A 22,472-nucleotide genomic window follows, 5' to 3' on the forward strand; every position below is an offset into this window, starting at 1 on the left:
CATTCCACCATGAATTCAGACTTCCTGAGAAGGTTACAGCTGGTCTCTATCCTTCAACTGAAAACCCAACACAATTGTATTTCTCTCTCATTAATGTTACTAACAACAACTAAGAAAAACTTTGGACACACGTCAGTCTTTATTGTGATGAACTGACAGACATATTTGACATTGGTATGCCCCAGTTACTTGTTTAAAATTTCCTTCTTTGGATTCCATAAGGTTTCATTATATTCAATGTCATCCACCATCTATGATTGCTCATTCTTAGGTAAAATAGAATGTGTCTCAAGATCATTTTTAAAACAAAAAAAGTATGAAGTTCTATCTAAAATAGAGTATTTAAATTATTATACCATAAAGAGAAACTCACATTTAGAATATAAAGGCGTTCTCAGAAACCAATTACTTTGTAACCTAAAGTTAGTCTCTTTCCTCCTTTTGTCTATACTTCCATAAAATACAAATGATCTGGCATGATAATCTACAAGGACTCATAAAAATTTGCTGTGGCTTCCAGAAGAAAGAAAATGACTTTGACATTATGTGGCTGGGGACATTGACTATCTCATACTCAGCAGGGGTGAGGAAGTTTCCATTTACTGATAAGCTAAGAAAAGGCAATGTTTTTCGTAGTTTAAGCTCCACCCATGGCACATGCACTCAAGAAAAATATAAATGACAAGGTCCACTCAGCTCTCAGACAAGGTTTTCCAAGCAAGATGAAGCCCATCATCTTCTTCGTACTTTCCTTGCTCCTCATCCTGGAGAAGCAAGCAGCTGTGATGGGACAAAAAGGTGAGTGGAGAGGGTAAGCCTTGGGGAAAGTTGCTCAGGCAGAATGGCCTCTAAGGGTATTCAGGGTGCAAACAGTAACCTGTTCAGGCACAGATTCTTCTCGTTGAAGAGAATTGATTTTCTCCATCCAAAGCTTCAGCCTTTCTAGAAACATCAGTAGTTTGTTGGGAAAGGGTGGGAGGTAGGCATTGCAAGGGAGCTTTGGAGATAAGGAATGCATACATTTCTATTACCAATTACCAGGTGTATCAAAAGGCCAATTACCAGGTGAATCTCCCCAATTTCCACACGGACAAAATGGCCTGCAGTATTCTGCACAAAAAGGCAAACAGCATGCTGAATCCAAAGGCAGTGTTTCTACTGAACACATGTTTCATGTAGATGTCCACGATCATGACCAGACCCGAAGAAGTAAGCAATATGACTTGAATGCCCAAAATAAAAAGACAAAATCAGAAAAACATCCAGGTGGACATCAAGAACTATTCAATCATAAGCAAGAAGGCAGAGAGCATGGGAAATCAAAAGGTGATTTTCACGTGGTAGTTATACACCATAAAGGAGGCCACGCTTCTCATGGGACACAAAATCCTTCTCAAGATCGGGGAAGTAGCACATCTGGAAAGGGAAAATACAGTCAAGATTCAAACACAAAAGAAAGCCTACTGGCTACTGGACAAGGTAAAGAACAAGATTTCATCTCTGGTGTACAAAGAAATAGAAAACAAGGTGGATCTCAACGCAGTGCTGTTCTCCACACTGAAGATCAAGTACGTAACAAAAAAACTGAGACTCTAAATTATCTTCAAAATAAAGGGAGTTACCCAAATGTGTATGAAATGAAACAGAAACATTCAAGTAAAGTGCAAACCTTACTCTATTCTTCACAAAAAGACAGACTCCAACATGGATCCAATGACGTTTTTTCTATGAATCAAAAGCAGACAAGAAATACCAATCAAGATGAAGAGCATGGCCAGACGGCACATAAGAGGTCCTGCCAACGTTCAAGTACAGAAATAAGACGACTTACTCATGGAGAAACGGTCATAGAGAAAGATGCATCCGAAGGCAGTACTTCTAAGAAAACTGAAAATAAAATACATGACAAGCTTCAAAACCAGGTAACAATTCTTAATCAAGATCAACGGTCTGGCCAAGATGCAAAAGGAAATTATGGCCAATCTGCAGATAAAGAAAAAGACCTACTCAGTCGTGAACAAAAACGCAGACACCAACACGGATCTCATGGGGGATTGGATGTTGTAATCATAGACCACGAAGCTAATAATGATCATCATTCGACACAACGTCGTGGCAACAACCAAAGATCAATATTGACATAGGCTACCACTCAGTAACCAGGTGAAAAGACGGCCCGATATCAAGGTACGATTTTTTTTTTTTTAAGCAAATCAGGGCAATACCTCGCCCAATGTTTAGAACTATTAGGAACTCTCCAGGACTTTTGTGGGATTGATAACCATTGTTCACACCAATAGAAGTGCTGTATTACAAGTGGTAGGAAGATGAGCCTCACCATTCCCAGGTGAGGAGAGGATCTGGTAGTGGCAGACAAGGATGCCTGGCCCGTCATGAGGTCCTAGAATTCCTCTCCTTAGTTGAGTATTTGTCAGTAATATTTTTATACATGCCTACCTGCTAAAGGTTTTTTTTTTTAATAGGTACTGGCTACATATGCATATCTATAAGTTTATGGCATATTCTTGTCAATTCTTATGCTTTAGGTTAGTAAACCTGAATTTCTTTCCTATATAGTATGAAGTATGACATCAGTTACTATTTTCTTTCTGCACACCAATAAATATTCTTGCATCCCTGTTCGGGTTCATCTATGTTCCTTTGGAGACTACAAGCCCAAAGACTGACAGTTCTCCCTCTCAGAATACAGGAAAGAGATGTGTAGAAAGATCCCTGTTCATGTTGTGAAAGAGGAAATGGAAAGGGAGACACAAGGGATGGTGAGGGACCTCATGGGCCAATTGGATGTTTGCAATGTCAGGAGAGGAAAACTGAAGGCCTGAGAGGGGTAATGGTGCTTCCCTGTCTCTCTGCAGTAAGTAACACTGCACTTGAAGAGAGGGCAAGCAGCAGAAACAATGGCCCCAGCTGGCAGCTAGTGGCCTGGCATCCTAGTAATAGGAGGCTGGCAGATTTGGAGCTGAAGGGGACAGGGGGTGCAGCTACCATCCTCACCCTTCACTTCTTACTACCCTAACATCACTGATTCTCTTCTTTCTCTCTAGGTGTCGCTTGACCTCAGTAAATCCTGTGACATTTCTGGGATGCAGACTCCTGTGTAGTTTCAGATTCTTGATCATGCTTCGTTGACTTAGGCTTCCTAAACCCGAAGCCCCTTCAAATTTCCAATAAAGAGATCATTTTCTGCTTCATCTGCTTTTGACTCCTGTGTTCTCTGGATTCATAGTGGCTCAAGGGGTTGAGGGGGCATTTCTAATGTAAATGGTTTTGAAAGAAAACAAAGGGATATTTTTGAAGCATTAGGGAGAATAGTAATCAAAGCCACATTTCTAGTTATATTGATGGAAACCCAACACTAAAAACAGGGTGCTGTTACTCTAGCAGTCACATGCCTACCACCTGAGGCAAACCCTAAAGGCTTTCATGACCCTGGTACTAAGACCCCAGGAACTAAGAATATCCCAGAAAGACAAGAGAAAATGTATTGCAACAGGCCCTGGGAAAGTCCCTGATCTGCTGGTGGCCAGTTCCACAGTAGCACATCCCTTCGCTTACCTTAAGAATGTCCTACTCCTACAGCATCTAAGATGCAATTACACCAAAGGTGATATGTTAAATCTTCACCACTCTGGCAAGGGCAAGTGGGTTAAAATTCGCTGGTGGATGGAAAGCCCAGAGGAGCAGCCAAAGGAGTCTTGAGAGAGGTGGTGCCTTCGTAATGGAAGTTCTGCTACCTATACTGCCTTTTCCCCCTCTATTTTAAAAAAGTTTCTAGAGAAAGCCAAACCTCCAGGAGAAGAGGCCAACATAGGGGAGTAAGAAAATCACTAGCCTAAGAATGAGAGATTTGAATTCTAGTTCCGACTCTGCACATGAGAAACTGATACAGCAATCTACATAGTACATGCTGACTCAATACTGTAGCGGTTGAAAGAAAGAAAGAAGGAAGGAAGGAAGAAAGAAAGAGAGAGAGACAGAAGAAAGAGAGAGAAAGAAAAAAGAAAAAGGAAAGGAAAGAGAAGGAATCTGCTGAATAGATTTTCTCTGCTATGTTTGAACAGAAATACATTAAACAGTTTTCCCTGACATGTGGCTGATTGCATGGGGGAGGGAACATAAACTGACATTCAAAAAAGCCAGAGTCATAAATGCTGTGTGCTGTGGTACAGTTAGTAGGAACTTTGGCTCCTACCACTTGCATAGTCTTGGGTAGCATGATCTCTGATACTGAACTCCTGTTTCTTAATGAAGGGATAATAATAACCATCTCATCAAGAAAAGGAAAGGAAAGGAAAAGAAAGAAAAGGAAATGGAATGAAAGGGGGAGAGAGGGAAGAAAGGAAGAAAGGAAGGAAGGAAGGAAGAAAGGAAGGAAGGAAAGCAGGCAGGCAGGCAGGCCTTAAAGACGGTGTCTAATGAGGTCCATTATGTTACAATAAATTTGGTAGGGCCAGACTAGGTCAGATGGGCATGAATGGTTCAGAACAACACAGGCCTACTCAGAGCAGAGATTGGCATTGCTGCCCACCCTCAAAACCATGGATCATATAGGCCCAGGGTGGGGTTAGCCTGGACCCCACCTACCAACAACCAAGGAGCCATATGGGTATTTAAGAGTCATTGGCGTCTTCCAGGGGAAGTGAATCATTCCCTAAGCTAGCCAACGGCTTGCACGTCAGTGGGTCAGCTTCATCAAAAGAGCCAAAAGAATAGGTGTAGCTATGTTTGTCCATCACCACAGCTAGGCAGTGGGGTGTGTATTACGAAGTCATAAAATCTACCACGTATGTCATTGCTAAGAATTAGTATAGATCAGCCGAGAAATATGTATGTGGCTGTGGGCCTACAGGTACCCATCTCCACTTCTCACACACATGTAGCACACAATATACAGTCGAATGGCCCCTGTGCTACAACAGCTTGGTGAAGAGGAAATTGTAGAGAACTAGCAATTGCTTATCATAAATTCTTCTTTTAGTTCTACTTCTTTGGCTGTATGACTCCAGCAAACAATTTATTGTTGTTTTGTTTGCCTTGTATGTACAATAAAAGTACTGTTTCCAGATGGAAGAGAAAGAAAGAAGGAAGGAAGGAAAGAAAGAAAGATAGAAAAAGGGAAGGAGAAGAAAGAAGAAAGAAAGAAAAGAAAGAAAGAAGAAAGGAAGGAAGGAAGAAAAGAAAGAAAGAAAGAGAGAGAGAAAGATCTTCTCTATCAGGTTTTAATGTCCTAATGTTGCCTGTAGCTTTGTGATTAGAGACTTTGTCATAGTGGCATGAGAACTCTGTCTCTCCTCACTGCCACCTTCCCAAGAGCATAGAGACCTTGTATTCAGCCACCTGCTTTATTTTCCAATCTCAGCAGTTAGAGAGGAGAGGTTAGGATGGGCTTAGGAGCCTAGCATCAGGAAAGCTGGAATTACCAGCTACATCTGCTGAACAGATTCTCTCCTCTATGTTTGGACAGAAATATATTAAACAGTTTTCCCTGACATGCTGGTTGCATGGGGGGATAGAAGATAAATTGACATGCAAACAAGCAAAAGAGCCAGAGTTAAAAATGCTGTGTGCAGTGGTATAATTAGGATGAACTTTGGTTCCTATCACTTGCATAGTCTTGGGCAGCAGATCTCTGATACTGACCTCCTGCCTCTTAATGACAGGATAATAATAACCATCTCAGAAAGATCCTTAGGTATATTGAGTGAGATGATCACAGCCCAAATGCTCAATGAAAAGTGCCAGAATGACAACAAATTTGGAAATAATAATAATAAGACAATCTTTTATTATGTGTTCTTTGAAATGGAGGTAAAATACATACAAAGAAATGCACAGATTTTATATACCTGTTTGGATGAGATTGACAAACACATACATGTGGTTGCACGACACCTAGATGAGTATATGGAACATTCATCTTGCCTTAGGCCCCTTCAAATTCGTGGCAAGCCCTTCACAGGCAAATGTTTACTGACTTACAGAAACTCATAACTTGCTTGTTTTTAATCCTTACATAATGAAATCATATAATAACATTCCCTTTTGTGTTAGGCCATTGTTCAATGTTTGAGATTCATTCTTTTTGTATGTTTCAGCAGTTCATTCTTTTTATTGTCAAATAACATTGCATCGTTTGAATCTCCCTATTTGTTCTTCCATTTGTCTGCTGATAGATGAGCATTTGGTGTTCTCAGTTGAGCAATTGCAAAGTAAGATATCACATAAATTCCAGTACAAGGCACAATAACATATACTTTTAATTATCCATGATAAATACCTAGGAGTGAAATTTTCTCCCAGTGTGTGGCTTGAGGTTTTTTTTTTCCATTTTTAAAATGATGGTGTATTCAGAAGAGTAGAAGGTTTGAAGTGTGATGATATCAAATATATCTAATTTCCCTTTTAAATTGAATATTATTGTGTCTAAGAAGTTTTGCCTTCTTCAAGGCTGCAAAAATGTTCTGTCTGTGTTGTCCTTCCCTAGAAGCTGCATAGGTTTAGCATCTATGTTAAAATTTATTGTTCAAATCGATTAATATTTGCATTCCATGCAAGGTATAGATCAAGGTTCCTTTCTTCCAAGATGTGCTTGTTTTTATTAATTATTAATAATGCTGCCATGGAAATTCATCTACAAATTTTTATGTGAATACTTTTCAGTTCTCTTGGGTATAATCATGGAAGTGGAATTTTTGGGTCATGTGGCAACATTGTTTAGAAGAAACTGACACACTATTTTCTACAATGACTCTACCAATTTATAGTCCCACCAGCAATGTATGAATGTTGCTTTTTCTCCACATCCTCATCAACACTTCTCATTGCATGTTTTTTAAGATTATAGTTGCTGTAAAAGGTGTGAAGTCGTATCATGTTTTGGTTTTGATTTGTACTTTCCTGAAGACTAATGATATCACACATCATTTTATTTCTCTTTTCTTTTCTTTCTCTCTTCTTCCTTCCTTCCTTTCTTTCTTCCTTCCTTTCTTTCTTTTTCCCTTTCTTTCTTTCTTTCTTTCTGTCTGTCTGTCTCTCTTTCTCTCTTCTTTTCTCTCTCTCCTTCTCTCTTTCCTTTCTTGAGACAGAGTCTCACTCTGTCACCCAGGCTGGAGTGGAATGGCACGATCTCAGCTCACTGCAACCTGCACCCCTCAGGTTCAAGCAATTCTCCTGCCTCAGCCTCCAGAGTAGCTGGGATTACTGGCACCCACCATCATGTCCAGCTAATTTTTTTGTATTTTTGTAGAGACGGGGTTTCACCATGTTCACTGTTGCCATATAGAAATGCTACTGATTTTTGCATGTTGATTTTGTATCCTGCAACTTTACTGACTTTATCAGTTTTAATAGTTTTTTTAGTGAAGTCTTTAGTTTTTTGACAAATAGAAGATGATATCACCTGCAAACCAGGATAATTGTACTTTTTCCTTTCCAGTTGGGGTGCTCTCCATTTTATTTTCTTGTCTGATTGCTCTAGCTAAGACTTACAGTTCTATGTTGAATAATGGTGGTAAAAGTCATGATCCTCATCCTCTTTCATATCTTAGAGGAAAAGCTTTCAGTTTTTCTTTATTCAGTGTAATACTAGCTGTGGGTCTGTTACATACAGCTTTTATTATGTTGAGATTTGTTTTTTCTACACTCAGTTTTTTAAGGGTTTTTATCATAAAGAAATATTGAATTTTATCAAATGTCTTTTCATCCTCAATTGAAATGGTCATATGGTTTTTACCCTTCATTCTGTTAATATGATGTATCACATTGATTGATTTGCATATGATGAACCATCTTTGCATCCTAGGAATAACCCACTGGGTCATAATAAATTATCTTTTTAATGTATTGTTGAAGTTTGCTCATATTTTGTTAAGGATTATTGCATTCATGTTCATCAGACATATTTCTTAATGTGTGCTTTTCTGGCTTTGATACCAGGGTGGCGTCATAGATATCTATCTGGCCTCATAGAATTCGTTTGGAAGTATTTCCTCCTCCTTTATTTTTTGGCATAGTTTGAGTAGAATTGGCATTAATTATTTAAATGTTTAAATGTTTTGTAGAATTCATCAGTGAAGCCATCAGATCTGAGGCTGTTTTCTTCTTTCTTTCTTTCTTTCTTTCTTTTTTTTTTCTTTTTTTTGTGAGACAGAGTCTTGCCCTGTCAGTTAGGCTGGAGTGCAGTGGCATCATCTCGGCTCACCGCAACCTCTGCCTCCCGAATTCAAGCAATTCTTCTGCCTCGGCCTCGTGAGTAGCCTGGCCAATTTTTGTATTTTTAGTAAAGATGGGGTTTCACCACATTTCCCAGGCTGGTCTTGAACTCCTGACCTCAGGTGATCTGCCTGCCTTGGCTTCCCAAAGTGCTGGGATTACAGGCATGAGCCACTGTGTCTGGCCCAGGCTTTTCTTTAATGAGAAGATTTTTATTATGGCTTCCATCTCATTACCTGTTTTTGGTCTCTTCAGGTTTTGGATTTCCTCATGGTTTAATCATGGTTAAGCTGTATGAGTCTAGGAATTTGTTTATTTCATCTAGATTTTCCAGGCTTTTAGCAAGTAATTACTTACAGTAGCCTCTAATAATCCTTTGAATTGCTGTGATGTCAGTTGTAGTGTCTTCTTTTTCATTTCCGATTTTATTTATTTGAATCTTCTCTCATGTTTCTTAGTCTGGCTGAGGATTTGTCAATTTCGTCTAATGTAAAAAAAACAGCTTTTGATATTTTGTATTGCTTTCTTCATTTCTATTTCATTTATTTCTTCTCTGATCTTTATTATTATTATTATTATTTATTATTATTTAGACAGAGACTTGCTCTGTCACCTAGGTTGGAGTAAGGTGGTGCAATTTTGGCTCACTGCAACCTCTGCCTCCTGGGTTCGAGTGATTCTCCTGCCTCAGCCTCCCAAGTAGCTGGGATTACAGACGCGTGCTACCACTCCTAGTTAATATCTGTATTTTAGTAGAGATGGAGTTTCATCATGTTGGCCAGGCTGGTCTCCAACTCCTGACCTCAAGTGATCTTCTGATCTCATCAGCACTTTGTAATCCCAAAGTACTGGGTTTGCAGGTGTGAGCCACTATGCCCAGCTGATATATATCATTATATAGTGACACTGTTTATTATTTCTTTTCAGCAACTAATTTGGGGTTTCGTTTGCTCTTTCTTTTCTTGTTCTTTAAGATGCATTGTTAGGATGTTTGTTTGAAGTTTTTTTCCTTTATTGATTTGTGCACCTATAGCTGTAAACTTTCCTCTTCATACTGCTTTTGCTGCATCCCAGAGGTTTGGGTATGGTGTGCTTTCATTATCATTTGTTTCAAGAAATTTTTCAGTGTTATTCTTAATTTATTCATTGACCCTCTGGTCATTGTCGTGCATATTGATTAATTTCCATGTATTTGTATAGTTTCCAAAATTCATCTTATTTATTTCTAATTTTATTCCATTGTGCTCATGGAAGAAGCTCCACCATGTTTTCTATTTTTGTGGATGATGAAAGACTTGTTTTGTGACTTAACATATAGTCTAACTTTGAGAATGATGCAAGTGCTGAGGAAAAGAATGAGTATTCTGCAGATATCCTGTAAATATCTATCAAGTCCATTTGGTCTATAGTGCTGATTAAGTCCAATGTTTCTTTGTTGACTTTCTGTCAACAAAGACTCGTGAAGTACTAAAAGTGGGGTGTTGAAGTATACAGCTATGATTGTATAGGTGTCTATCTCTCCCTTTATCTCTAAGAATTTCCATGTCTTGGTGTTACAGTACTGGATACATATATATTTAAAACTGTTCTATCCTCTTGCTTAATTGACCTCTTTATCATTATATAGTGACATTGTCTTTTCTTATAGTTTTTGTCTTGAAATCTATGTTGTCTGATGTAAATATAGCTACTTCTGTACTTTTTTGGTTTCCATTGGCATGGAATTTTTTTATGTCTTTATTTTCAGTCTATTTATGTCTTTCTAGGTGAAGTATGTTTCTTCTAAGCAATGGATTATTGGGTCTTGTTTCTTCATCTATTCAGCCACTCTATGTCTTTTGATTGGAGAGTTCATTCCATTTTCATTCGAGGTTATTATTGATAAGCAAGGGCCTACTCCTGACATTTTCTTGTTTTCTGGTTGTTTTGAGGTACTCTCCTTTTCTTTCTTTCCTCCTGTCTCCCTTTTAGTGAAGGTGTTTTTCACTGGTGATATGATTTCATTTCTTGCTTTTTATGTATATGTTGCATATTTGTTGGTTTCAGGTTACCACGAGGCTTGCATATACTATTTCATAACCCATTATTTGAACTGATAATAACTGAACACTGCTTGCATAAACAAACAAGAGAAACAAAACTAATAAAGAACTATACTTTAACTTCAGTCCCTCCATTTTATAACTCAAAATTGCTGTGCTTTCCCTCACCCCCATGCACAGAAATGCTCTATGCCTCACACCTGCAACTGGGAGATGAAAGATGAGGGGAGAGTGGCATCAGTGATACAAGTGTTTTTCCTACCTCTTCAGCGACTCTTTCAGTGACATAAAGTTAAAATCAGTTACTGTGAGTGCTCACCTGATTTTTCTGGCTCTCATGAAGATGCTCTTTCTCTGCAGATACTTGTTAAATTGGCGGCCTTGTTGAGGGAAGGGGGAACCATTGGCGCCTCTATTTCACCATCTTGTTCTGCCAGCCTTCTCCCTTAAGTTTTGCTTCTCTTGGAAAGATTTTATTTCTCCTTCATTTCTGAAGAATAGCTTTGCTGAGTGTCATATTCCTGGCTGACAGTTTTTCCTCTTAGTAATTTGAGTATCTTATGCCATTGTCTCCTGGCCAGTAAGGTTTCTGCTAAGAAATTCTGTTAGTCAAATGGGGATTACCTTATATGTGACTTGACATTTTTCTCTTGATGTTTTTAAAAATTTTTCTTTGTGGTCCAGGCACGGTGGTTAATGCCTGTAATAACAGCATTTTGGGAGGCTGAGGCGGGTGGATCACCTAACGTTGGAAGTTCGAGACCAACCTGACCAACATGGAGAAACCCTGTCTCTACTAAAAATACAAAATTAGCCAGGTGTGGTGGCACATGCCTGTAATCCCAGCTAACCAGGAGGCTGAGGCAGGAGAGTTACTTGGACCCGGGAGGTGGGGGTTGCAGTGAGCCAAGATCGTTCCATTGTACTCCAGCCTGGGCAATGAGAGGAAAACTCCATCTCAAAAACAGATAAACAAACAAACAAATAAAAATCTTTCTTCGTTTTTGACTTTTAGCAATGTGATTAAAATGTGCCTTGGAGACGAATGTTCATTGCAGCACTGTTTACAATAGCAGAGACCTGGAACCAACCCAAATGCCCATCGATGATAGACTGGACAGGGAAAATGTGGTACCACGGAATATTATGCAGCCATCAAAAATGATGAGTTTGTGTCCTTTGTAGGGACATGGATGAACCTGGAAACCATCATTCTCAGCAAACTGACACAAGAGCAGAACACAAGAGCAGAAAATCAAACACCGCATGTTCCCACTCATAGGCGGGTGTTGAACAATGAGAACACATGGACACAGGGAGGGGAGCACTACACATTGGGGTCTGTTGGGGGGAAATGGGGGAGGGACGGGGGGTGGGGAGGTGGGGAGAGATAGCATGGGGAGAAATGCCAGATATAAGTGAAGTGGAGTAAGGAAGCAAATCATACTGCCATGTGTGTACCTATGTAACAATCTTGCATGTTCTTCACATGTACCCCAAAACCTAAAATGCAATTTTTAAAAAACGTACCTTGGAGAGAATCTATTTGGGTTTAATTTAAGATTCTTATAGCTCCCCGGACCTGGATTTCTATCTCTCTCCCAAGATATGATACATTCTTTGCTATTATTTTGTGCCTCTGGTGGAAAAGTTGCCTCTTTCAATTTTGTGGAGTAGATTTCATAAGCAAAGATTTATTTTTATGAATGGGTCTTTAGGTGTTACTTATTTTGGGTTTGTTGGTTTTTGTTCGAGGTGTATGTGGTAGTATTGTTGCCACGTGGTTTCTTCACCTAGAATCCACACTTGTGGCACTTGAGTATTTCTTGGCGCCCTACTTGAGAAAATGTGCTGCTACAGCGGCATGGCTCTGCCAGTGCTGTGGTTCCAGGGCTAATTCTCAGGTTAGGGGTGTGTGCATCCACATGGTAGGTGATTCAATTAAGGTATGACTCAATGACGTTGGGGCCAGGGTGCTGTTATTCTGGCTGGAAGCATGCGCACATGTTTGTTCAGTCAGTGTGCTTGCTTACAGGCTAGGAGTGGACTGTGGCGCTGTTTCTTGGTCTCAGGACAAGGAAGTGCAGCCACTCAACTGGTCTGAAGACATGTCTTCCAGAGTCAGCCTATTAGGCTTTTTCTCAGGCCCAAGATGTGAGTGTAAGGTTGCTTAGATGGCCTACGAGAGGAAGGGGATGAGAGAGGAAACAGGGATGTTTCTCAGGCACTTGACACAGCTGCATGGCTGCACGGGAGGCTTGGAGCATTTCTGTGAGGGGTGGCCTAAGAAGATGTTTTGTAGACCTAGGGTGAAGGCATGGAGCTTCATGGTTGTCCTTCAGGCGCAACCACCAGAGGCAGTCTGTGGGACTGTTTCTCAGACCTGGAACATGACCACATGCCCGACAGGGGTGGCCCATGGGCTATTTCTCAGGTTTGGGAAATGGGCTCTTGGCAGCTGGGCCAGCATGGTGTCATGCCCAGCAGGGCAGCTTCTGAGTCTGTTTCTCAGGCACTTTTTGGGAGCAAAGGGCCATTGGGGAGGCCACGGATGTGTCTGTGGAGGGAGAGGGTGCTACAGGGCTAGTTCTCAGGTACTTAGTGTAGCCACTCTGCTGCCGCAGGGGCACATGAGCTGTGTCAACCTCAGAGGCCTCTCTCCTATGAGGCGAACTTTAAAATCTTCTAATATTTTTTCCTTGTTTTTTTTTTTTTTTAATCATTTGGTATTTTCCCAATCACGATACCATATCTAAAATGTATGCAGCCCTATACCATTTTTATGCTTTCCAAATTATTGATTTCTGCTTTCATCTTTATGAATAGATTTCTTTTTTATTTTGAATTTTTTTTTTTAAATTTCATTAAACCCAATCATGATGTGAGTATCATAATCACAGGTTATGCCTGGTTTGCATTTTCCCGGTTTGTTTTTGCAAATCCTGTGCCCTTTGTTTTATCTATATCCTTTGGACACTAGATTAGTTGAAAGTTTTGTTCTTGATACATAAGTAAGATTAATATTTCAGACTCTTTTTTGTTGCAGTAATCTTGGAACAGAACAGCTGCTGGTATTTCCTTAAGGGAAGTGTAAGGAAGATTACAGTGATTAGCGGGTACAGCAATCAATTTGTGTTCAGGAAAATTTTATTCTTCTCTTTTGGGGTCCCTGCCATAAGGAAACACTTACTGCCCTTACGGTAAACAGATAAACTTGGTAAGATCTCAGAGTGGCTCATAGAGAAACCATGTAGCTCACATGCTTTACGTTTGATGGCATAGCACTTTTTCCTATGGTGGACTTTTTCCTTCTCCCCTTCCATACAGCATTGCCTACAGGAAGGTTCAGACAGAATAATTGAAAATAAGTTTTCAAGCCATCCTTTCTCCAGAACCACCCTCCATAGTGTTCTGAATGCATATAGGGTCACCATTCAGATGTTGCTGCTTCTCCTATGGTCTGCTCAGAACAAGGTCTTTTTCAAAGTAAAGAAAGTTTCCTTGAACTTTTCAGGAAGGTTTCACAATTATAACAACAACAACAACAACAAAACTTGTGCTTCTACCCAAGGTAAAAATCTTAGCTTTAGGTCCACTCTCAATACATTATTTAATCTATTGAAGGTGGCAAATATTTCTAACAGCCTGTTGGAGAGTTTACCAGTTTATTACAGAAGTATGAAATTCTTTTATTTAAAAAAATGTATTTTGCCATTTAGCTAGATATAATCAAATAATCCAGTTTGGAAACCAATGTTCTTACTTCTTTTTCCAACAGTTCTTTCTATCACCATAAAAAATATGTTAAATTTCTCTCATCCTTTCAAAAAAATCTCTAGAGTTATCTCACCCTCCAGATACAGCCTCAACTCTCATTCTAACCATGAAATCGGACTTCTTGAGAAGGTTTCAGCTGGACTCCATTCTTCAATGGACAACCCAACACAACTGCGTTAGTCTCTCATTAACATAACTAGCAGCAAGTGACAGAAAGCTTTTGACGCATCAGTCTTTACTGCGATGAACTTCACAGGTACATTTGACATTGGTGTACCTCAACAATTAAAAAAGTTTAATTGTTGAAACTTTTTTCTTTGGCTTCCATAAAGTTTCTTTCTCTTATGTGTCATTCTACTTCTATGATTGCTCCTTCTCAAGTAAAACAGAATGTGTCTTAGGATTATTTTAAAACAAGACGAAGTACAGAGTTATACCTAAAATTGGGTTTTTTAATTATTGCATCAGAAAGGAAACTCACGTTTAGTATAAGAAGGCATTGCCAGCCACCAATTACTTTTGTAACCTGAAGCTAGTCTCCTTCCTACTCTAGACTGAATTTCTTCTGTAAGATGCAAGCAATCTGGCATGATGACATACAAGGACTGATAAAATTTGCTGGGGATTCAGGAAGTAAAAAAATTGCCTTTGACGTTATGTCCCCGTGCTAAGTCCCTGGGGACTTTGACATTATCCCCCACTGAGCAGGGGTGAGGAAGTTGACATTTATTAATAAGCTATGAAAGGGCAGTGTCTTTTGAAATTTCAGCTCCACCCATGGTAAGCCCACTCAAGGAAGATATAAATGAAGAGAACCACTCGGCTCTCAGACAAGGTTTTCCAAGCAAGATGAAGCCCATCATCTTCTTCGTACTTTCCTTGCTCCTCATCCTGGAGAAGCAAGCAGCTGTGATGGGACAAAAAGGTGAGTGGAGAGGGTAAGCCTTGGGGAAAGTTGCTCAGGCAGAATGGCCTCTAAGGGTATTCAGGGTGCAAACAGTAACCTGTTCAGGCACAGATTCTTCTTGTTGAAGAGTATTGATTTTCTTCATCCAAAGCTTCAGCCTTTCTAGAAACATCAGTAGTTTGCTGGGAAAGGGTGGGAGGCAGGCATTGCAAGGGAGCTTTGGAGATAAGGAATGCATACATTTCTATTATCAATTACCAGGTGGATCAAAAGGCCAATTACCAGGTGAATCTCCCCAATTTCCACACGGACAAAATGGCCTGCAGTATTCTGCACTAAAAGGCAAACAGCATGCTGAATCCAAAGGCAGTGTTTCTACTGAACACATGTTTCATGTAGATGTCCACGATCATGACCAGACCCGAAGAAGTAAGCAATATGACTTGAATGCCCAAAATAAAAAGACAAAATCAGGTGGACATCAAGAACTATTCAATCATAAGCAAGAAGGCAGAGAGCATGGGAAATCAAAAGATGATTTTCACATGGTAGTTATACACCATAAAGGAGGCCACGCTTCTCATGGGACACAAAATCCTTCTCAAGATCGGGGAAGTAGCACATCTGGAAAGGGAAAATACAGTCAAGATTCAAACACAAAAGAAAGCCTACTGGCTACTGGACAAGGTAAAGAACAAGATTTCGTCTCTGGTGTACAAAGAAATAGAAAACAAGGTGGATCCCAAAGCAGTGCTGTTCTCCACACTGAAGATCAAGTACGTAACAAAAAAACTGAGACTCTAAATTATCTTCAAAATAAAGGGAGTTACCCAAATGTGTATGAAATGAAACAGAAACATTCAAGTAAAGTGCAAACCTCATTCTATTCTTCACAAAAAGACAGACTCCAACATGGATCCAATGATGTTTTTTCTATGAATCAAAAGCAGACAAGAAATACCAATCAAGATGAAGAGCATGGCCAGACGGCACATAAGAGGTCCTGCCAACGTTCAAGTACAGAAATAAGACGACTTACTCATAGAGAAACGGTCATAGAGAAAGATGCATCCAAAGACAGTACTTCTAAGAAAACTGAAAATAAAATACATGACAAGCTTCAAAACCAGGTAACAATTCTTAATCAAGATCAACGGTCTGGCCAAGATGCAAAAGGAAATTATGGCCAATCTGCAGATAAAGAAAAAGGCCTACTCAGTCGTGAACAAAAACGCAGACACCAACACGGATCTCATGGGGGATTGGATGTTGTAATCATAGACCACGAAGCTAATAATGATCATCATTCAACACAACGTCGTGGCAACAACCAAAGATCAATATTGACATAGGCTACCACTCAGTAACCAGGTGAAAAGACGGCCCAATATCAAGGTACGATTTTTTTTTTTAACCAAATCAGGGCAATACCTCGCCCAATGTTTAGAACTATTAGGAACTCTCCAGGACTTTTGTGGGATTGATAACCATTGTTCACACCAATAGAAGTGCTGTATTACAAGTGGTAGGAAGATGAGCCTCACCATTCCCAGGTGAGGAGAGGATCTGGTAGTGGCAGACAAGGATGCCTGGCCTGTCATGAGGTCCTAGAATTCCTCTCCTTAGTTGAGTATTTGTCAGTAATATTTTTATACATGCCTACCTGCTAAAGGTTTTTTTTTTTGAATAGGTACTAGCTACATATGCATATCTATAAGTTTATGGCATATTCTTATCAATTCTTATGCTTTAGGTTAGTAAACCTGAATTTCTTTCCTATATAGTATGAAGTATGACATCAGTTGCTATTTTCTTTCTGCACACCAATAAATATTCTTGCATCCCTGTTCGGGTTCATCTATGTTCCTTTGGAGACCACAAGCCCAAAGACTGACAGTTCTCCCTCTCAGAATACAGGAAAGAGATGTGTAGAAAGATCCCTGTTCATGTTGTGAAAGAGGAAATGGAAAGGGAGACACAAGGGATGGTGAGGGACCTCATGGGCCAATTGGATGTTTGCAATGTCAGGAGAGGAAAACTGAAGGCCTGAGAGGGGTAATGGTGCTTCCCTGTCTCTCTGCAGTAAGTAACACTGCACTTGAAGAGAGGGCAAGCAGCAGAAACAATGGCCCCAGCTGGCAGCTAGTGGCCTGGCATCCTAGTAATAGGAGGCTGGCAGATTTGGAGCTGAAGGGGACAGGGGGTGCAGCTACCATCCTCACCCTTCACTTCTTACTACCCTAACATCACTGATTCTCTTCTTTCTCTCTAGGTGTCGCTTGACCTCAGTAAATCCTGTGACATTTCTGGGATGCAGACTCCTGTGTAGTTTCAGATTCTTGATCATGCTTCGTTGACTTAGGCTTCCTAAACCCGAAGCCCCTTCAAATTTCCAATAAAGAGATCATTTTCTGCTTCATCTGCTTTTGACTCCTGTGTTCTCTGGATTCATAGTGGCTCAAGGGGTTGAGGGGGCATTTCTAATGTAAATGGTTTTGAAAGAAAACAAAGGGATATTTTTGAAGCATTAGGGAGAATAGTAATCAAAGCCACATTTCTAGTTATATTGATGGAAACCCAACACTAAAAACAGGGTGCTGTTACTCTAGCAGTCACATGCCTACCACCTGAGGCAAACCCTAAAGGCTTTCATAACCCTGGTACTAAGACCCCAGGAACTAAGAATATCCCAGAAAGACAAGAGAAAATGTATTGCAACAGGCCCTGGGAAAGTCCCTGATCTGCTGGTGGCCAGTTCCACAGTAGCACATCCCTTCGCTTACCTTAAGAATGTCCTACTCCTACAGCATCTAAGATGCAATTACACCAAAGGTGATATGTTAAATCTCCACCACTCTGGCAAGGGCAAGTGGGTTAAAATTCGCTGGTGGATGGAAAGCCCAGAGGAGCAGCCAAAGGAGTCTTGAGAGAGGTGGTGCCTTCGTAATGGAAGTTCTGCTACCTATACTGCCTTTTCCCCCTCTATTTTAAAAAAGTTTCTAGAGAAAGCCAAACCTCCAGGAGAAGAGGCCAACATAGGGGAGTAAGAAAATCACTAGCCTAAGAATGAGAGATTTGAATTCTAGTTCCGACTCTGCACATGAGAAACTGATACAGCAATCTACATAGTACATGCTGACTCAATACTGTAGCGGTTGAAAGAAAGAAAGAAGGAAGGAAGAAAGAAAGAGAGAGAAAGAAGAAAGAGAGAGAAAGAAAGAGAAAGAAAGAGAAAAAGGAAAGGAAAGAGAAGGAATCTGCTGAATAGATTTTCTCTGCTATGTTTAAACAGAAATACATTAAACAGTTTTCCCTGACATGTGGCTGATTGCATGGGGGAGGGAACATAAACTGACATTCAAGAAAGCCAGAGTCATAAATGCTGTGTGCTGTGGTACAGTTAGTAGGAACTTTGGCTCCTACCACTTGCATAGTCTTGGGTAGCATGATCTCTGATACTGAACTCCTGTTTCTTAATGAAGGGATAATAATAACCATCTCATCAAGAAAAGGAAAGGAAAGGAAAAGAAAGAAAAGGAAATGGAATGAAAGGGGGAGAGAGGGAAGAAAGGAAGAAAGGAAGGAAGGAAGGAAGAAAGGAAGGAAGGAAAGCAGGCAGGCAGGCAGGCCTTAAAGACGGTGTCTAATGAGGTCCATTATGTTACAATAAATTTGGTAGGGCCAGACTAGGTCAGATGGGCATGAATGGTTCAGAACAACACAGGCCTACTCAGAGCAGAGATTGGCATTGCTGCCCACCCTCAAAACCATGGATCATATAGGCCCAGGGTGGGGTTAGCCTGGACCCCACCTACCAACAACCAAGGAGCCATATGGGTATTTAAGAGTCATTGGCGTCTTCCAGGGGAAGTGAATCATTCCCTAAGCTAGCCAACGGCTTGCACGTCAGTGGGTCAGCTTCATCAAAAGAGCCAAAAGAATAGGTGTAGCTATGTTTGTCCATCACCACAGCTAGGCAGTGGGGTGTGTATTACGAAGTCATAAAATCTACCATGTATGTCATTGCTAAGAATTAGTATAGATCAGCCGAGAAATATGTATGTGGCTGTGGGCCTACAGGTACCCATCTCCACTTCTCACACACATGTAGCACACAATATACAGTCGAATGGCCCCTGTGCTGCAACAGCTTGGTGAAGAGGAAATTGTAGAGAACTAGCAATTGCTTATCATAAATTCTTCTTTTAGTTCTACTTCTTTGGCTGTATGACTCCAGCAAACAATTTATTGTTGTTTTGTTGCCTTGTATGTACAATAAAAGTACCGTTTTCATATGGAAGAGAAAGAAAGAAGGAAGGAAGGAAAGAAAGAAAGAAAGAAAGAAGAAAGAAGGAGATGAAAGAAGAAAAAGAAAAGAAAGAAAGAAGAAAGGAAGGAAGGAAGAAAAGAAAGAAAGAGAGAAAGAAAGATCTTTATCAGGTCTTAATGTCCTAATGTTGCCTGTATCTCTGTGATTAGAGACTTTGTCATAGTGGCATGAGAACTCTGTCTCTCCTCACTGCCACCTTCCCAAGAGCATAGAGACCTTGTATTCAGCCACCTGCTTTATTTTCCAATCCCAGCAATTAGAAAGGAGAGGTTAGGATGGGCTTAGGAGCCTAGCATCAGGAAAGCTGGAATTACCAGCTACATCTGCTGAACAGATTCTCTCCTCTATGTTTGGACAGAAATATATTAAACAGTTTTCCCTGACATGTTGCTGATTGCATGGGGGAATAGAACATGAATTGACATGCAAACAAGCAAAAGAGCCAGAGTTAAAAATGCTGTGTGCAGTGGTATAATTAGGATGAACTTTGGTTCCTATCACTTGCATAGTCTTGGGCAGCAGATCTCTGATACTGACCTCCTGCCTCTTAATGACAGGATAATAACCATCTCAGAAAGATCTTTAGGTATATTGAGTGAGATGATCACAGCCCAAATGCTCAATGAAAAGTGCCAGAATGACAACAAATTTGGAAATAGTAATAATAAGACAATCTTTTATTATGTGTTCTTTGAAATGGAGGTAAAATACATACAAAGAAATGCACAGATTTTATATACCTGTTTGGATGAGATTGACAAACACATACATGTGGTTGCACGACACCTAGATGAGTATATGGAACATTCATCTTGCCTTAGGCCCCTTTCAAATTCGCGGCAAGCCCTTCACGGGCAAATGTTTACTGACTTACAGAAACTCATAACTTGCTTGTTTTTAATCCTTACATAATGAAATCATATAATAACATTCCCTTTTGTGTTAGGCCATTGTTCAATGTTTGAGATTCATTGTTTTTGTATGTTTCAGCAGTTCATTCTTTTTATTGTCAAATAACATTGCATCGTTTGAATCTCCCTATTTGTTCTTCCATTTGTCTGCTGATAGATGAGCATTTGGTGTTCTCAGTTGAGCAATTGCAAAGTAAGATATCACATAAATTCCAGTACAAGGCACAATAACATATACTTTTAATTATCCATGATAAATACCTAGGAGTGAAATTTTCTCCCAGTGTGTGGCTTGAGGTTTTTTTTCCATTTTTAAAATGATGGTGTATTCAGAAGAGTAGAAGGTTTGAAGTGTGATGATATCAAATATATCTAATTTCCCTTTTAAATTGAATATTATTGTGTCTAAGAAGTTTTGCCTTCTTCAAGGCTGCAAAAATGTTCTGTCTGTGATGTCCTTCCCTAGAAGCTGCATAGGTTTAGCATCTATGTTAAGGTTTATTGTTCAAATTGATTAATATTTGCATTCCATGCAAGGTATAGATCAAGGTTCCTTTCTTCCAATATGTGCTTGTTTTTATTAATTATTAATAATGCTGCCATGGAAATTCATCTACAAATTTTTATGTGAATACTTTTCAGTTCTCTTGGGTATAATCATGGAAGTGGAATTTTTGGGTCACGTGGCAACATTGTTTAACTCTAGAAGAAACTGACACACTATTTTCTACAATGACTCTACCAATTTATAGTCCCACCAGCAATGTATGAATGTTGCTTTTTCTCCACATCCTCATCAACACTTGTTATTCTGTGTTTTTTAACATTATAGTTGCTGTAAAAGGTGTGAAGTCGTATCATGTTTTGGTTTTGATTTGTACTTTCCTGACTAATGATATCACACATCATTTCATTTCTCTTTTCTCTCTCTTCTTCCTTCCTTCCTTCCGTTCTTTCTTCCTTCCTTTCTTTTTCCTTCTTTCTTTCTGTCTCTCTCTCTCTTTTTCTCTCTTCCTCTCCCTCTCTCTTTCTCTTTCCTTTCTTGAGACAGAGTCTCACTCTGTCACCCAGGCTGGAGTGGAATGGCACGATCTCAGCTCACTGTAACCTGCACCCCTCAGGTTCAAGCAATTCTCCTGCCTCAGCCTCCAGAGTAGCTGGGATTACTGGCACCCACCATCATGTCCAGCTAATTTTTTTGTATTTTTGTAGAGACGGGGTTTCACCGTGTTCACTGTTGCCATATAGAAATGCTGCTGAGTTTTGCATGTTGATTTTGTATCCTGCAACTTTACTGACTTTATCAGTTCTAACAGTTTTTTTAGTGAAGTCTTTAGTTTTTTTTACAAATAGAAGATGATATCACCTGCAAACCAGGATAATTGTACTTTTTCCTTTCCAGTTGGGGTGCTCTCCATTTTATTTTCTTGTCTGATTGCTCTAGCTAAGACTTTCAGTTGTATGTTGAATAATGGTGGTGAAAGTCATGATCCTCGTCCTCTTCCAGATCTTAGAGGAAAAGCTTTCAGTTTTTCTTTATTCAGTGTAATACTAGCTGTGGGTCTGTTACGTACAGCTTTTATTATGTTGAGATCTGTTCTTTCTACACTCAGTTTTTAAAGGGCTTTTATCATAAAGAAATATTGAATTTTATCAAATGTTTTTTCATCCTCAATTGAAATGGTCATATGGTTTTTACCCTTCATTCTGTTAATATGATGTATCACATTGATTGATTTGCATATGATGAACCATCTTTGCATCCTAGGAATAATCCACTGGGTCATAATAAATTATCTTTTTAATGTATTATTGAAGTTTGCTCATATTTTGTTAAGGATTATTGCATTCATGTTCATCAGACATATTTCTTAATGTGTGCTTTTCTGGCTTTTGATACCAGGGTGGCGTCATAGATATCTATCTGGCCTCATAGAATTCGTTTGGAAGTATTTCCTCCTCCTTTATTTTTTGGCATAGTTTGAGTAGAATTGGCATTAATTATTTAAGTGTTTAAATGTTTTGTAGAATTCATCAGTGAAGCCATCAGGTCTGAAGCTTTTTTCTTTCTTTCTTTTTTTTTTGGGGGGCGGGGAGACAGGGTCTTGCCCTGTCATTTAGGCTGGAGTGCAGTGGCATCATCTCGGCTCACTGCAACCTCTGCCTCCCGAATTCAAGCAATTCTTCTGCCTCAGCCTCGTGAGTAGCCTGGCCAATTTTTGTATTTTTAGTAAAGATGGGGTTTCACCACATTTCCCAGGCTGGTCTTGAAC

The 22,472-nt window shown here is 39.7% G+C and overlaps 1 protein-coding gene across 1 annotated transcript; it reads left to right on the forward strand.

The window, feature by feature from the left end:
• Positions 1–722: 722 nt before the first annotated feature.
• On the forward strand, positions 723–16,310 carry LOC101050795 (semenogelin-2). The gene is made up of 4 exons (XM_039479327.2): positions 723–798; positions 1,042–2,109; positions 14,821–14,976; positions 15,220–16,310. The coding sequence occupies exons 1-4, from the start codon at positions 723–725 to the stop codon at positions 16,308–16,310; spliced, it is 2,391 nt and encodes a 796-aa protein (XP_039335261.2).
• The last annotated feature ends 6,162 nt before the right edge of the window (positions 16,311–22,472 follow it).

This window comes from Saimiri boliviensis, chromosome 9, assembly GCF_048565385.1.
Source record: "Saimiri boliviensis isolate mSaiBol1 chromosome 9, mSaiBol1.pri, whole genome shotgun sequence".
Classification (NCBI taxonomy): Eukaryota; Metazoa; Chordata; class Mammalia; order Primates; family Cebidae; genus Saimiri; species Saimiri boliviensis.